General features: G+C 36.5%; 1 protein-coding gene across 3 annotated transcripts; it reads right to left on the bottom strand.

Moving 5' to 3' along the window:
• Positions 1 to 8,903: 8,903 nt before the first annotated feature.
• Positions 8,904 to 13,470, bottom strand: LOC131071504 (transcription factor MYC1). 3 transcript variants are annotated; one of them, XM_058007392.2, is made up of 4 exons: positions 10,619 to 13,470; positions 9,795 to 9,863; positions 9,469 to 9,518; positions 8,904 to 9,271 (listed from the first exon to the last, which is right to left on the bottom strand). In XM_058007392.2, exon 1 carries the CDS (start codon positions 13,133 to 13,135, stop codon positions 11,201 to 11,203), a length of 1,935 nt encoding a protein of 644 aa, XP_057863375.2. In that variant the 5' UTR covers positions 13,136 to 13,470; the 3' UTR covers positions 8,904 to 9,271; positions 9,469 to 9,518; positions 9,795 to 9,863; positions 10,619 to 11,200. The 3 variants fall into 3 exon arrangements, with proteins under 3 accessions (XP_057863375.2, XP_057863377.2, XP_057863376.2); XM_058007394.2 differs by having other exon boundaries at positions 8,904 to 9,518; XM_058007393.2 differs by lacking the exons at positions 9,469 to 9,518; positions 9,795 to 9,863.
• Positions 13,471 to 15,747: the final 2,277 nt, after the last annotated feature.

The following is a 15,747-nucleotide window of genomic DNA, read 5'->3' on the forward strand; positions in this document are numbered from 1 at the left end:
TATTTCCTTCAAAATTTCTACTAAGGCTTTCTTATAGATATCTATATGCAACAAAATTGCCTCTTCTATCTCATTCTGGTCACTTTCTTCTAAATCCTCATAATACATAGATACATTTTTCAAAATTTCATCCTTTGTAATTTCATCAATTAATTCAGCACGGGTCATTTTGGTCTTAGCGGAATCAGTATCATCACTCTTCTTCTTTTTGCTTGGGGTTGTCAGAGTAGATGTAACTGGTTTTCTCTTTTGTATAGGCTTCCTTGCCGGAGGTGGCGGTGCAATAGGTTTATTTGCCTTTCTAAAAAGTCTCCTCCTGGGCTCCACCTTCTTCTGCTCTACTAGTGGCTGATCTACTTTCTTCCTTTGTACCCTTCTGAAAGATAGAGGTTCATTGTCCTCAGAGTCAGAATCAGAAGTGATGATAGAAATGTAAGCTTCAGGCTTCTTTACTTCTGCAGTACTATCCACTGTCGGTTCTGCTACCGGTTTGGATCCAGAGCCTATTTGAGTGTCCATCTTATGAATTACATCATGTATATATGCCAACATCTTGTCTATTTTCTTCTCCCTTCTCTTCCTGTTGAAGCCAGCTTTGACTTCAAAGGCCTTCTCTTCTGTCGTGCCAAAATGCTTTGTTTTGTCACCCAATGGGGCATCTAGCAACATTTTTGCATAGAGGTCCAAAATGTTATCATCCACCTCATATCCAAGTTTTGTAACTCATATGGTCCTTGGTTCAACTGCTTCCATGAGGGTTTCATCGGTCTTCACCATGAAACAGATATCAGTGGAGTACTTCTCCACAATGTTCTTTGATAATCTCTCCCTATGCCTCATGTTTTCTTGTAATGTTTTGAAATAACCCCAAAGTTTCTCATCTTTGTCGGTACCAAGACAGGTGATTGCTTCATTGATCTACCTACCGGTATGTCATGAGCCCAGCGCTTCTTCCCTAGACCAGGTAGCTCATTCAGGAAGTAAAGAATTAAACAAACAATCAAATTTTCATACCTAAAAGTTCCTTTCTTAACTCCCTTGATCTTTCCAAGGTTCGACATCAATTCACTCCTCAACCATTCACATAAATCATATTTTGCATCATAATCCTCAGCCATCTCAAGTTGCTTCTTCATGGCCATGTTCAAAGATTCTGGTTTCAGGATCTTCCTCAAGCTGTTAAAATTCTTCCGAGGAACTAGGCTCTGATACCAATTGTTGGGATCCAAAACACTGACAGGGGGGGGTGAATCAGTGTTCTGTCGGTAAGATAAGATTTTATCCTTTTATACCATACACATATAAACCGGTAAACAAATAAACATATAACTTGAAGCAAATAAACCATCCACATGAATGAACGCCATAACACATACAATTTATACGTGGAAAATCTCAAAGAAGAAAAACCACGATGGGATTTGTGACCCACAATATCAGTTCACTGGCCATATGAAAAGGTATTACATATAATGGGGGTATGCACATTCAAGAAGGCACACTGCCTAGAGCACACTGAGCACACTGCTCATCATTAAAGAGTCTCACTGACTACAAGCTTCTGCTGAAGTAAACAATGAAAATGAACTCACAAAATGCATATGCTATGCCAAATAGAGTTATGGTTCTAGCTCTGCTCTGTGCCGGTTCATAAACCCTAAACACTACTATCGGTATCACCTTCCCTCTAAGAATATCTTACAAAACATTTACAGATCATTGCATGATACAATGTTGGCATACAAATGATCTTCGCATTCACAATCCACATCCACAAGTTCTATCCTCACATAAAATCATGATATATCATAATGACCTAACACACTGACCTATATACCCATTACAAACAATATGCCTTATGTCGGCTTACAATACATTACAAAAGATATCCAATGTCAGTCTTGACAATAATTATAAAATCATTTTCTAAATAAATCTTCCTTGATGTTGGCTTCCTTGAAGTACTTGATGTCGATGTCGGTGTCGGTGTCGGTGCCACCCTGGATACTCCAATGTCGGTGTCTGCTGGTAAATGCCTCCAAATGTCGATATATGACTTCCATCTGATCTTGTTGCCATCAATGACAACAAAATGAATCCGATGAGTGTCAATTTCCAACATAGCATATGACTAATTGTTCCCTTTTGATTGTGATTGGATATGATGAAGTCAAACAAATGATGTAGGAACTAGGTAAAATGCTAGGAAATTGACAGTAATCAGCATCAATAGACAAATACATAATTGAAAGTCAACTCAAAAGTACAGATCTAGAATGAGATGCATAGAGGAACCTATGTCTAAAATCTGGACCTAAAATAGAGGAACTATGGAGCTAGGCACCATAGTCCAAACATGTGTCCTAGTGCAAATAGGATTCAAATCCGGTCTCAGAAGCCTTCAAACTACCTTCCCTCCATATTTGTAAGACCATCATATAAGCAAATAATTTGTCGAGGTTTTCTCCTGTAAGGGTTTCCACTTAAAGATTGTGTTATTTTGTTCTTCTCATGTGCATGATTATTGAAATTAAAAGTAAATGATGCTTGCAACATTCTAAAATTTCACTCTTGTACAATTTTGACTACATTTGGTCACTACCTTAGCATTTGATTGGGACCTGATTATGCTCATACCCCTCATGAATTGCATCATTTTTTTACTTTTCCTATGCACGTGGCATCTTATCCTAGCCCTAAATAGGGGTGGGACCAGGGCACCGCACTTTAGTCCTAATTAGGACTAGGGTGCCACACTCTGGCCCCATAATTTGGGCCCTCTTTTAACCATTGGTCTTATTTCAAACTTGAGTAGGATTTCTTACTCCGTGTCAACCCATGTCAGGGAATTAGCAATTTATCTAACGGTCAAGTATAAAAGGAGGTTTTCCCCTCTCATTTGACATCTAACACATCTATGACATCAAGCACGCATACATCTCAATCGGTCTTCAAGCCTTAGAGCAGCAATTAAAGTCAAAAATCAAGCATTGTAGTAGACATATTTCATGATACTTTATTGAAGACTTCATCAAGCCCTAATTGTTGGCATTGAGGTTGTCATTGATGTCAATACATGTGTGTGCAAGGCTGAGTTGATGAAGTTGCAAACAGACTTACAGGATACCCACTGGATGAAGATGCAATAGGCATGTAGAGTTGATTGATGTCAACAATTGAGATGATATAGTGGACAAAGATGCAGAAATGATGCCACAGAGAGCAAGTGCAACTGGATAGAATGATAGTCTCACTCCCACTGGTCAGAGATGTAGAGACATGTAGGCATCAGGTTGGCAAAGTATAGAGATGCAGCATTATGTGTGCCCCAAAGCAAGATGAAGATGCAACAATGCCATATGATGATCTTGAGGGAAAGGTCAAGGTTTTCTAGAGCAGATAACTCACAAAAGGAAGGTGAGCAGATGGTATGGTCTCAGGTTGAGAGAGATACAAGATGTGCCCCATAGGAATATCAGATTAGCTGATATAGTGTTGCATCAAATGATTTAAGGACCAAGGTCATGGTGCTATGATTGAAAGAAGCAAATAGGGTTGTCCAAGAGCATAAGTCTTGTTGCAGTATTATATATGACACATCATATAACACACTATGTTATATGCATAAGGAGATACAGAAGGCAAGCCCGGAATGTTCTAAGAGGACAAGTAATTGGATGAAGAAGACAAAGGGCAATGCAGTGGTGAAAGCATCAAGCAAACCAGTTTGAATCAGGAAAGGTGTAACTGCATATGTCAATAACACACGACTGAGTATGTCTAAGATGGAAGCATAAGCAATAACAAGATATATGATGAAAAAAGGTTCAAAGGTAACATGTTGTCTTGCTCATGCATAATCACAATGCTAGTCATGGGAAGGATAAAAGTAACATGAAATCCATGGACAAGTATTGTGATTATACTAGATTTATGGAGTTAAAACCACACATGATGAAGCAACACTTCCATCTATAAGATATAAATGCATAAGGGCATTAAGAATGTAGGAATTGGAAGCAATGCAATGTAGGATCATATCAACTCTATATCACCTACATGGCTAGAAGCTAAGGATGATGGATTGTGAGTAACAAAAAGAAAAGATGTATTAATGTAAGACTTGAATGAGGCTTGGTGGAAGAATCAATATGTCCAAACTCTAACAAGTATATCAATGATAAGCAAATAATAGTGGGTCCAAACACTATTCAAACTTGAGATGAAAGATAAGAAAAAAAAAAAAAAAACTAGATCTAAAAATGGAAGCCAAGAGGTAGATCCAAGGTGGGGAAAGAAAAGATTTAAAAGAGAAGCCATAATCAAATATAAAAATAGATGTAGTTACCAAAATATTACACATCTAAAATACAACTAATGTGAGAGTAAATTTGTAATGTCCCCTACTAGGAGTCTACTTGTTTCCCAATAATTAAACATACATCATTATACACTATTATGCCTTAAATCAGATTATTAAAATTAGAGAATTGATATTCATAACGCAATTGATAATTACCATATTTAAGCTCTCAGTTCTTACTTGTTTCCTAATCATCAACCCTAATGAAGGATGGGGAATTACTATGTGAGGGTGCTAGAAAACCATTCTCCACAAATAGGCTCAAGGGTTTCAGGAACACTTGTCCATACCACCTCTAGGTCCCCCTAAGGGTTTCAAGAACACCCATCCATTCCACCTCTTGGGGCTCACCTACTCTATGAGATATTAATAACACCTTTCCCTAACAAAACCAACATATCCTCATGAGGGACAAAAGAGAAAATTAAGTATTAGATAATTAATATGCTAATTTCTCATGTATCATGAATGTATATGTAAATAAATAAAATCAACTATAATTGTCATATAAATCTGATTTCCCTATTATTAACAAATATGAATCCTATTGGTATTATTTCTATTATATGTACATATGAGAATAAATGAAACAACATATATTATAGGCCATATATTTGCCCCCTTATTCCTAATAGAATTCAAATATAGTATTACTATAAATAAGCTTTTAGTTCATAAGTGAGATATAGCATATCAATTGGTTGTTACAACAATGATTGCTAGTAATATAATATGATCTACTCCTTGAATGCTAACTCTTATTCAAGGTATGACCCTTTGAAACAGAGTGTGTCTATTTGTAGCAAATCACGCCCCTTTAAGAACTCACCATTTTTTCCTAAACTCATGATTATTAAATCTAATTAATCCCCCATCATTTTAGAGAAGATCACTGTTAGTAGAGGAGGATGTTGTAATCAAGGTTGAAGTTGAGAAATTGTTAAGTCTCACTATCATGAGACAATTTCTTATTAGGTTTCACTAATAATGTGCATCAAATCGAGCCTTGACAATGAAACTATTTCTTATTAGGTTTCACTGATAATGTGCATCAAATTGGGGGCATGACAAATACTAGAGATAAAACTACATTGAGTGAGAAAAGTTCACCAAAAATGTGAAGTAATATAACCTTTCCCTCAATTAATCTAGTCCACTTAAATAATTGCAATAAACTCCAGCACAACTAACTTGGACTGGTTATTTGATAGCTAAAAATGATTAAGTGTGTTAATCAATATTAAATTAGGAAACTAAATGTTAAGGAATTAGACATTTAGCTCACAAATCCATGATGGGAAAAACTACTCCAACATAAATTCCACTTACTTGATGTTGGAATCAATGAACACTGAGAGGGGGGTGAATCAGTGTTCTGCAATTAACAAATTTCTGAAGTTGATGCTTGAACCACTAGATACAGTTGAATAAAAGCAAAGTGCACAAACAAAATGCAAACAAGCACAAAACCATAACCCCAGAATTTTTACGTGGAAACTCGAAAGGGGAAAAACTACGATGAGATTGAGACCCACAATATTATAATACTGTGATCAGGAGTACAATAATATTACAAGAGGCCAATGCACACGTACTCAAGCACACTACCTAGAGTTCATTGGTCAATTACAAAAGAGGGCTACAACCCAGAGGAAGGCTCACTACCTTACAAGTGATTACAAATGATGATTTAAGAATGACTAAACTAAAGAATAGCATCTACTAATGCCAAATTGCAATTTCGGTTAACCGTAAAAGATCTTCTTCCTCCGTTTTGTCTCTTTGCTCTATTTTGCTTCTATATCATATACTGAAGCACAAAAACCTTCAATCACACACAAAACTTCGCACAATCGCTCATATAATCTTCGAACACTCATATTTAATCACATCACACCAAAATGCTCAAATGAATTGGTCTTATATATCCGCACCAACAAATTAAATCAATTTCATGTCGACTTCCAAAAACCACGTAACACACAACATGAAACGTGTAACCATAAGTCGGCTCAATCCAATCCCCAATCCATATGCAGACCTAAACAAATTGATAATAAGCTTCACACATGTCAACTCAACCACTTTGAATTCAAAACCAATCACCGAAATCAACCCAAAGATTCTGCATAACACGTTACACCAAAATAACTCTATTCTTCTTGAATTACTGGATACCGAATCTTCAATCTTGCACAAGAATCAATACCAGCGATTGGGATTGTGAAATAAGCTACTTCTGACATCCAATCAACTAACTCTTTCACCGCAACCAAAATGGAGATCTACACAATGTACTTATACTCTGTCGCATATTGTATTCCACCTTTCAGACTTCAACATAAATAAATATCAAACTTCCAATAGAACAAATCTACATTTATTGGATGTAATCTTTGATCTGAGTTGCCATCAATGACAACCCAAAAACATTCCTCATGCACTAATCTCTACCGATACAGTATCTCTTGCCAACACTTGAGTAAATAAAAATTAGGCAATCTAAGTATGTTTTCTAACAAGGATTATATGCAAAATAATAACTCATTGCGAGTCAATTTTGCTACTTTCAATCAATTTCAAAATTAACAAATTTGATCATTTGATCAAAATTTAGCACAATGTAAGCTTCTAGAATCAAATTCGCTAAAATCTCTACTTCTCGTTACGTTATTTAAAAATACCTTCAAGGAAAATAACAATGGCAAGGTATTATCTTAAGTCAATGTCCTTGATTAAATCAAAGGCAACACTATTCAATCATGAAAATGTCCTCAAATAATTTGATGCAAAATTAGGCTAATTTAGTGCTCCAAAGGCTTGTGTTTCTAAGATGATTCTCTTATGATTGCAAATGATTTAATTACATATTCTTGTTTATTAAGTAAGCACAATATATGCCTTTAAATACCAAACATAACAATTAATAGCACTAACTTAAAAACCAAGGCATAACAATTAATTGCACTAACACATACCAAGTTGACTCCAAAAAAATGATAGAAAAGATAAATGGATAAATTTGAATTTAAATTTGTGAATTATGAGGGTCAATATGCAAGGCAAAAGATTATTCCACACTACACAATGGACTAGAAACACGATATTCTGAATATTCAAGTGACACGGAAATATTAAAGAATAAGTATTAAGATAAGTGTAAGAAATGATAACTACATAAAAATAATGTATATATGAATATGTTAAAAGTTAAAAAATTTATATAGATACAAACAAGGTAAACATACTTTATAGATACAAACAAGGTAAACATACTTTATAGATACAAACAAGATGTTAATACCTAACATCTTGTGAGATTTGAACTTGTGACACCTTTTTCAAGAACACAAATTCTCTACCACTAGACCAAATAAAATAAAATTTAAATCATGAACCCCATTTTATTTAAATACCTATACTCAATTTCATTAGATCATTCCATCTAAACTTTTTTTTTTTAAAATAAACAGCTACCCATTGTCTCAATCGTTGTTAATAGTATTAATGGGACCTCCCTACTTCCAAGACAAGGGTTGCTATGATCATCAAATGAACATTAAGATATAAAGAGGCCCCTTACAATGAACATTCATTGCATAGCTCTTTCTATATATACATGAACTCCACGTGGGCCAAATGTTTGGCAAGTGCGTGGACAAAAAATTAATGACACTAACAATTATAAACATAATCGTCAAATGAAAAAATAAATAATTAAATTAATACACCCAATTAAGTAAATCTGCTATTCCAGATTTAGGGAGGAAAATTTGTCTGAGGAATCTTCTTTGGCAAATATGAGGCTGAGATTGTCCCGGTTCAGAAAAGAAAGTTGAGCATTATTGATCTAACTTTACGGGTATGTTTTCTTATTTGTGAGATCTGGAAGGCTGAAAGAATATGGATCTAATAAGTGACCTCTTCCACTCGAAAAAGAAGGCCATCATTACTCTGAAAATTGAATCAGGTGTTACTTTTGCGGTTTATCATGGAACGCTTTTATCTTTTCCTTGACACCACTCACTGAACTTTGGAAAGACATACAATTATTGAGAATAATCTCACGTCTTCAATCATAAAGATATCAAATTTGGCTAAACTTTTAAGTCATTAGAGTATCACCGATTCAAAAGAAAAAGAACAAAGAAAAACAAAAAATTATTCAAAAGAAATTTGCCCGATAACAAGAAGCTTTTCCTAGTACGATTTAATAAATTAAAGATATCAGTTTTCCACAATTCATAATTTCACTTGTCCATGTTTTTCGATAAAATTGTGTATTTTTTGCATCAACATTTTGAATCACGCTCTGAATCATCAAGATGTTAGAGGGATGAAGGAATAGATTAATATTTCATTTAGTGGAACAAAGCAGTTGAACTAAGCTGCAGGTCAGAGAACTAACATAACACCATATAGCATAAAACTTGGCATTAGGATTTGTTCCTGTAGAAATCAAAATATCAGCAACTCTAACTATACTCCCTGTTAGGGGCAGTTTCTCTGCATGTTTGAGTTAAATTTTCTAGCATGCCCAGAGAGGGATAAAAAATGTGAATATAATTATTTAAGTTTAACTACAATGTGGAGAACTTTATGGATTAGATGATTCCTGTATTTCGCAACAATGGAGAATTGAAGCTCTAAGCCTGCTTGAGGGTTGCTTAGGCTGATGATCATCCCTGTAACACATTTATGACCAAACTGCAGTACATTATTGTTAGTGCTTATGACAGGTCTAGTAATTAGGAAAAAGGACTCTATCCTCTGGAGAATTCGTGTCATATAAATGCCTGTTAAGAGTAAGGTGAACTATCTGAAGGCTTGTGAAAATATGATTACTCCCACAGCTCACTTTCTCGATGCATCTATTCCTCCCCACTGTTTGCAGATATATCTTCTGCCCTGAAAACATTCAAGTTTTCAATGATGGGACACCACAAAAAGCCCATGTATGATATGTAGGAACTAAGAATTCAAATAAGCTCCATTGGTTTTAAGATTTACAAAGCAATGCACTTTTTTCAAATTAACACCAATAATATGGAAAAAGAAAATAAATTTGGAGACTAATAAGGACTCCTTGCCGACTACGACATTACATGTCCTACAAGTTAGAGAGACTCCACAAAGGTGATATGGTACATAAAACCTGTAGAATCAAATGCAAAAGAAATAGTTCAGAAAAACATAATCACATAAACCTGTGATACAAAACACAAGGTAGAAAAAATCAGTTTTGATGATTGCAGAACAAGATTTATGCATTTCCCTTGTCAACGGCAGAGGTAACCTCACAAACATGCAAAAGTAAATGGACACACAACCATAGTGTTGGTATGTGATATACCAACATATAGTCTCGCAATAGTACTAGAAACATGGAGAAGTAGAAAATAACACAGAGCTCTAATATGTTTTATCTTACCTTCTAAACAAGCCAAAATGGAGGTAGACCATAGACAGCCAAAAAAAGGTTGCTCCAGATCAAAAAGACCTGTACAGCATGAAATGCATTCGTTCAATTACCATAGCCACAGTTTCAGAAGTCAAATCGGGCAGAAACTCAGCAGCCCAAAATTTTGACATGGACTGGGGGAAGTCAAAAACTCTGAAAATTTTGGCAAAAACTCAGGTAATAAAAAAAAATACATAAATTCATAACATAAATTTTAATCACATGCAAAATACTAACTAATGCAAAATTCATAAAATAAATTTTGATACCAACTACTGCAAAATACTAATAAAAAGCATAGGAAATGAATTTAGAGAACAAATAACTAAGAAGATAATTTTTTATTTTGAAATTCATCGCAAGTAAAACAAAACTTTAAATAGTTTCTGCTGGCTAGCTAGTTTTTGGTGCAGTCTGTGCATGGGGATATCTCCGAACAACATGGTACTTGAGCTTACATCTCTAGAAATCTCTGAAAATGTTTCAAAAAATAGGAAATTCGCCATAGAGGATTCTTAAATGTCATATTGTTCTATTTAGCTCAGTGCTAAAAAAATTGTTCGAAAAAAGTAAAGAGAAAAATAGGCATGCATTTTGCTATAAAATGTACAGGCATATTTTGCAGCAAAGAATTTTATCCTCATTACACCTACCCGACAAAATAAACTGCAGCTAAATCACAAACTTGGTGAAAAAATAAGAAACAGTTCTGGTGTTTTAAACTTTTGATTTCCAAAATTAAGTGATACAATAGGCTGCATTGGTTAACAATGATGAAGGGTCAAGAATCGCACCTGGAACATAGAATACAAGTCCAAAGATGGTTATGTTAGTTTGAACAGATGGCTCTCAAGTCCAAAACCAGATAGATATCAGCGAATCCTCTTGCTCACAAGTGCATATCACATGCTCTAAACCAACAGGCGAGCCCTTTGGATCTTCTCCATACATTGAAATCATGCATGCCCAGCTAGAAGTAAATGCTTGTTCTTCATTATTCAATGACTATTTTACAGGATGATAAGGTGCGTCACTATGTCATACCAATACTGGACTATTTTACAAGATAAGGTATGTAAGACGCCACATCACTTTGCAAGGCAAAAAAACAACACTGAATGTACCACGCACATTGTTATGACAAAAATATCTGACCTGAATTTATATCAGTTTGAGCTACTTTATGGTACAGGATTCCTTGTATGCTGCTCTGAAGAACAAAAATGAAATTTGGTCTCTAGATGATAGCCGTCAAGAATGAACTCAGTGGGAGGTATTGTCTGTGCTACTGGTATACAGACATGTTACAAAAAGCAGTCATCTTTGAGATGACGTCGTCTCTGATGGGCTCATCCAAGAGAAGTGCATAGGAAATGCTATCTAAGGGCAGCATCTACAACTGACCTGCTGAGTGCAGCATTTAGTTGTTCTTGACTATATACAATACCTCCTGTCATCTTCACAATGACTGTTTGTATCATCAATTCCTTCACAGTGGATACGCTAGCATGGTGTACCTCAAGCTGGAGCTCCTTCAACGCCCCCATCAATCTAGCAACAGGGTGGTTCTGTTTTGGGCACTGAACTCTGATCATTGCCTCCATGCCAAGTATTCGAACCTCGAGCTCCGTACCAGTATGCTTATTGCTATTCAAGCCAACGCCTTTGGCATCAGATGAATCAGCCGATTGGCATTGGTCCTTGATCAAACCAAAATCAGACCCAGAAGCAGCAGCACCGGTTTCTCTGACCACCACCATTTCCTTCTTCAATGCTTCAACTTGGGCTTGCAGATTCTTATTATGAGACTCTGCATCCCCCACCTTGCCGCGAAGCTCGTTAATATAAGAAATAGCATCTCCCAACAGTGAAGCCTTATCCATCTTAGACACATTGGGAACCACAGCCCTCAATGCATAGAATCTCTGATTCAACTTCTCTCGTCTCTGTCTCTCAGCTTCCACGTGATTCAGTGGCTCCTCCCTGCCATTTGCAGGCTTCCTACCCCTTTTTCTGGGCTTTCTCTCTACAAAGGTAGCCTGGCTGCACTCCGCTTCTTTGATGGAGGCCTCAATGTCAGAATGCTCTGATTCAACACTAGATTTCATTGGCAAAACAGTAGCAGTACCAGAATTAGAAGCCACTAAGCCCTGGGGGAGATCATGGGTTCGAGCCTCTGCAAAGCTCAAGGTAATGACCTCCTCATCCCTGGCCACTTTCTGCATCTTGCCGTTCTGCAAACCCTGAGTAATATCCAAAGCTTCTGTTTTGCAGGGAGCATACACCATCTCTTGACCAACTTGAAAATGTCCTGTCATCTGACGGTCTCCCCCAAAAGCTAGGTCCGAAAACCCCAACTCAAAAAACCCATTAAGGTTCTCCGCCTCTGTCTGCTGTATGGGCTTCTCTACTTCAACTTTCTGCTGTTGCTGCTCTTCTACAGGAGGTTCCGTCAACCAAAATGACGGATCAGCGTCAACGTTAGTACAGTTATTATACCCAGGATTTGCTTCATCCCAGACAGAATTTAAGTTCTCTGTAAAAGTGAAGGAATTTCTCGCCTGCTGCATCAAATTCCAGTTCTGTTGAACCAACTCAGTCGAACCTAACTCCACGACTCCATTAGGCGTCGGAATACACACCATGGTCTGAATCCCGAATTGCTGGGCCTGGCGAGCCCTATCACAGGTATATTCCAGGAGCCTATCAGGGCCTACAATCCATATGGGTATTGCAGTAAAAAACGCCTGCCCTGGCACGCCACATCCATTAGCAAACGACTGCATCATAGACACCAGATAAAACCACTCTTCATCCGTCACTTCCCCGTCAACTGTCGTCGAAACCTCTGCAACTTCCAACTCGGGATTAATGAGAGCGTGGAGACCTCGCAGCACTTTCTTCCGCAGCTCCTGATCCGCAGCCGAGCCGTCAAAAGCAGAGGAAGAAGAAGCCCTATTTGATGCATTTTCCTCCTCCGTCAAGTCTCGAGGACCCTTATAGTAGCCGTCGCCCCACCCGAGCACCGTCGTGCCCTCTGCATCAGCAGATACCTGCCAGAAGATGGCATATGTCCAGCTTTCTGCGGCTCCCTCCACCAGAGCCTGCAACCGCTGCTGTAGTGTATCCTGGTTAAATGACGGCGCAGGGGCCGTCAAAATCGGTGGTGGCGGCGCCTCGTGAAGCTGCGGAGTGGCGTCAATTCCAGTCCAGGGGAAGGAGTAATCCATGTGACCCATGAAGGCCTCCATGAGAGCCGTGTTGTCATCGTTCCACAGCCGCATTGACGCCGTCCCCTCGTTCCCCATCATCCAGACCGTCAAAATGTTTTCTACAGACCACCAAGGGGCGTCAACTAATACCCACCTGGGCACGGAATTGATTGGAAGGGCGTCAACGTATTTGGTGTTCTGAGAAAAGGCTTTGGAGCTTTCGATTCAGTCGAATTTCATATTTCATGTTGAATGAAATTTGGAGTGGCCGGATTTGGTCAGACATCTTGATTTCATGTCTTCCCGTTTCCGATTTTGTCGGACGTTTTTCATTCCGGCAGACATGTTATACGGCTTAATTTGACGCCGGCGTATCCTGTGTTTGGTTCTGTCATTTGCCCGACAAATCTAGTCAGCCTACTAGTTCTCCTTCTCTGTTGCAAAATTCAAAGGTTCAATGTATTTTAGCCGAGTAATATAAAAGGCTGGGTAATCTTAAATGGAGTAGTCAATTTAGACATAAAAAATTTTACACAAGTGAATTAAAAGTATATATGAATCTAGACATAAAAATTTTTACACAACTGAATTTAAAAGCATATATAAATTTAGCATGGACTCGAGAGATATTATTTTTCTAATTTAAAACTATAATATCTAAAATTAAGTTTTTTAATTAATCTATTAAGTATGAATTAATTGATTGTTTGATCTTTTTATTAATATAGTCTATAGAAAGAAAAAAATAGTTTTTAAATTTATTGTAGCTTTTATATAAATGTATAAGTTTATTGTAGCTTTATGATTGATATTTACGATTTTCTTATTTGCAGCTCTTTTTTGGAATGCTATTCTTTGTGTATTTTATTCAACTTTGTTCAATAAAATATTATTTTTTAGAAAGAAAGTTTGAAAGAGTATTATTGTAAGAAAAGGCTTTATTAAATGTGTTGTCATGATATTCTAGCAACCTATATATGGAAAGAAAAAAGTCTTTAATCCCTTGGAGTGTCCTATATGTAATGACTCAATCATATATGTTTTGTATGGTTAGTTAACTTTGTTTTGGTTACATTTATTGTACTTGTTGGTGATGTTTTCTATTGTCATAAATGTACTCTATTAATGAGGTTTTGTATTGGCATATGGTGTTCAACTATGTACTAGATAGGATACATTCATTGTGATTTTTTATGTTTGGACTGTTGTAGAATTTTAGCTTCGTTGTTTGCACTATATCAATTATATGGGATTCGAATGCGTTATCTAGTTTAGCATTATGATTGTGATGATTATTGATTTTTGCATTTGTGCTACCTAAATCGTGCGATTTAAGATTATTTTTAGTTTTTGCATTTATTGATTCTTATCATTTGATAAATTATATCATGATGGGTATTTTACAATATGCTTCAATTATCCTTGTATGGTACAAGTAGGCCTAATGTTTCACTTCAATATGTAGGAACATAAGATGGTCATCTTTAATAAAAACATGTTTTCTTAACCTCCATCTCATTAATTCCAACTCTATAAATTTCTTATGCATCATGATCTCTTGTACACCTTATAACATGTGTATCCTGTGTGGTTCTAACAATGGTTTCAACTCCACACTCCAGCATACACCATATCATACTCCAGCATACACCATATCATACTCCACACTTATTTACACTTTTAAATTTCAAGTTTACAATAATACAATTATTGTTGATCATAGAGTTCTTGCATTAATGCTATTTTGAGGTATGTTCCAACAATTTTTTGTGGGGGGCAAAAGGATGGAATATTTTTACACATGCATATAGAAATTAAGGCACCAATTGATATCCAAGCCTATATTTGTCAGACTTGTGTGAGTATTGTTCTCATTGATATCAAACCAGTCATCCGGTTTGGTACAGGTAATTGGTATATGCAATTTTTGCTATGGGATGTGATGCAGTGAGAAGTAATTGGTCTACTAGAGCTATTTCTCGAAGATCCCCATCTCTAGAATTCTGAGTTGTGTTTAAACTGGTCCCGGTATCAGTTGTGTGTTCTGGTATTAGCCATTTCAGTTATGATAGTTGTATCTTTTCATGTCTCATGGTTCGGTATCTATGTTATGCATAGAATTTATATTTTGGAGTTTGGAGTTGTCATGTTTTGAGTTATGTGTTTATGTGTCAGTATCTATGGGTCTGGTTGACCCTGTCCCATTCTGATAATTAAGGTATATGCATTGATAAATGTGTTGTGTAAAAGGAAGCGTGTGGAGATCTTGCGAAGGTCGACTTGGTTATCATGATTATGTTTAAGGCTTTATTGGATAACGTGTTTCTCTGAGAAGACTTATGCGTGATCGACATATTATCCTGGTCCATAAGCTTTCTGGCATATATAGAAGTGTATGATATGAATGTGAGATGTAGATGAAAAAAAGAAGAAGTAGGTGACAGAGCATGGAGTGTGAAGTTGTGGACAACAAAGGTAGTTGGTGCAGAGTTAGAGTGCAGAATAGTGTTGTAGTAATCCTTCACCAAATCTGCTACAGGTGCTTGTGAATAGCAGTATAGAGATCTTTCACTAGATTTGATGTAGGGTTTGAGTTGTGATCTGAGCTTAACTTGGAATTGATCTCATGCATTTGGAGATGCAATTCTCTTCAATTCAATTGTACCTTTTGCAGTGAGCATTCTGGTAGTAATTTATTTTTGTAATCTTGT

Source organism: Cryptomeria japonica, chromosome 10 (genome assembly GCF_030272615.1).
Source record: "Cryptomeria japonica chromosome 10, Sugi_1.0, whole genome shotgun sequence".
Taxonomy (NCBI): domain Eukaryota; kingdom Viridiplantae; phylum Streptophyta; class Pinopsida; order Cupressales; family Cupressaceae; genus Cryptomeria; species Cryptomeria japonica.

What these genes read in the sequence shown, in the direction of transcription:
- LOC131071504 (XM_058007393.2), bottom strand. Translation starts at nt 13,135, where the DNA reads ATGATGGGGAACGAGGGGACGGCGTCAATGCGGCTGTGGAACGATGAC.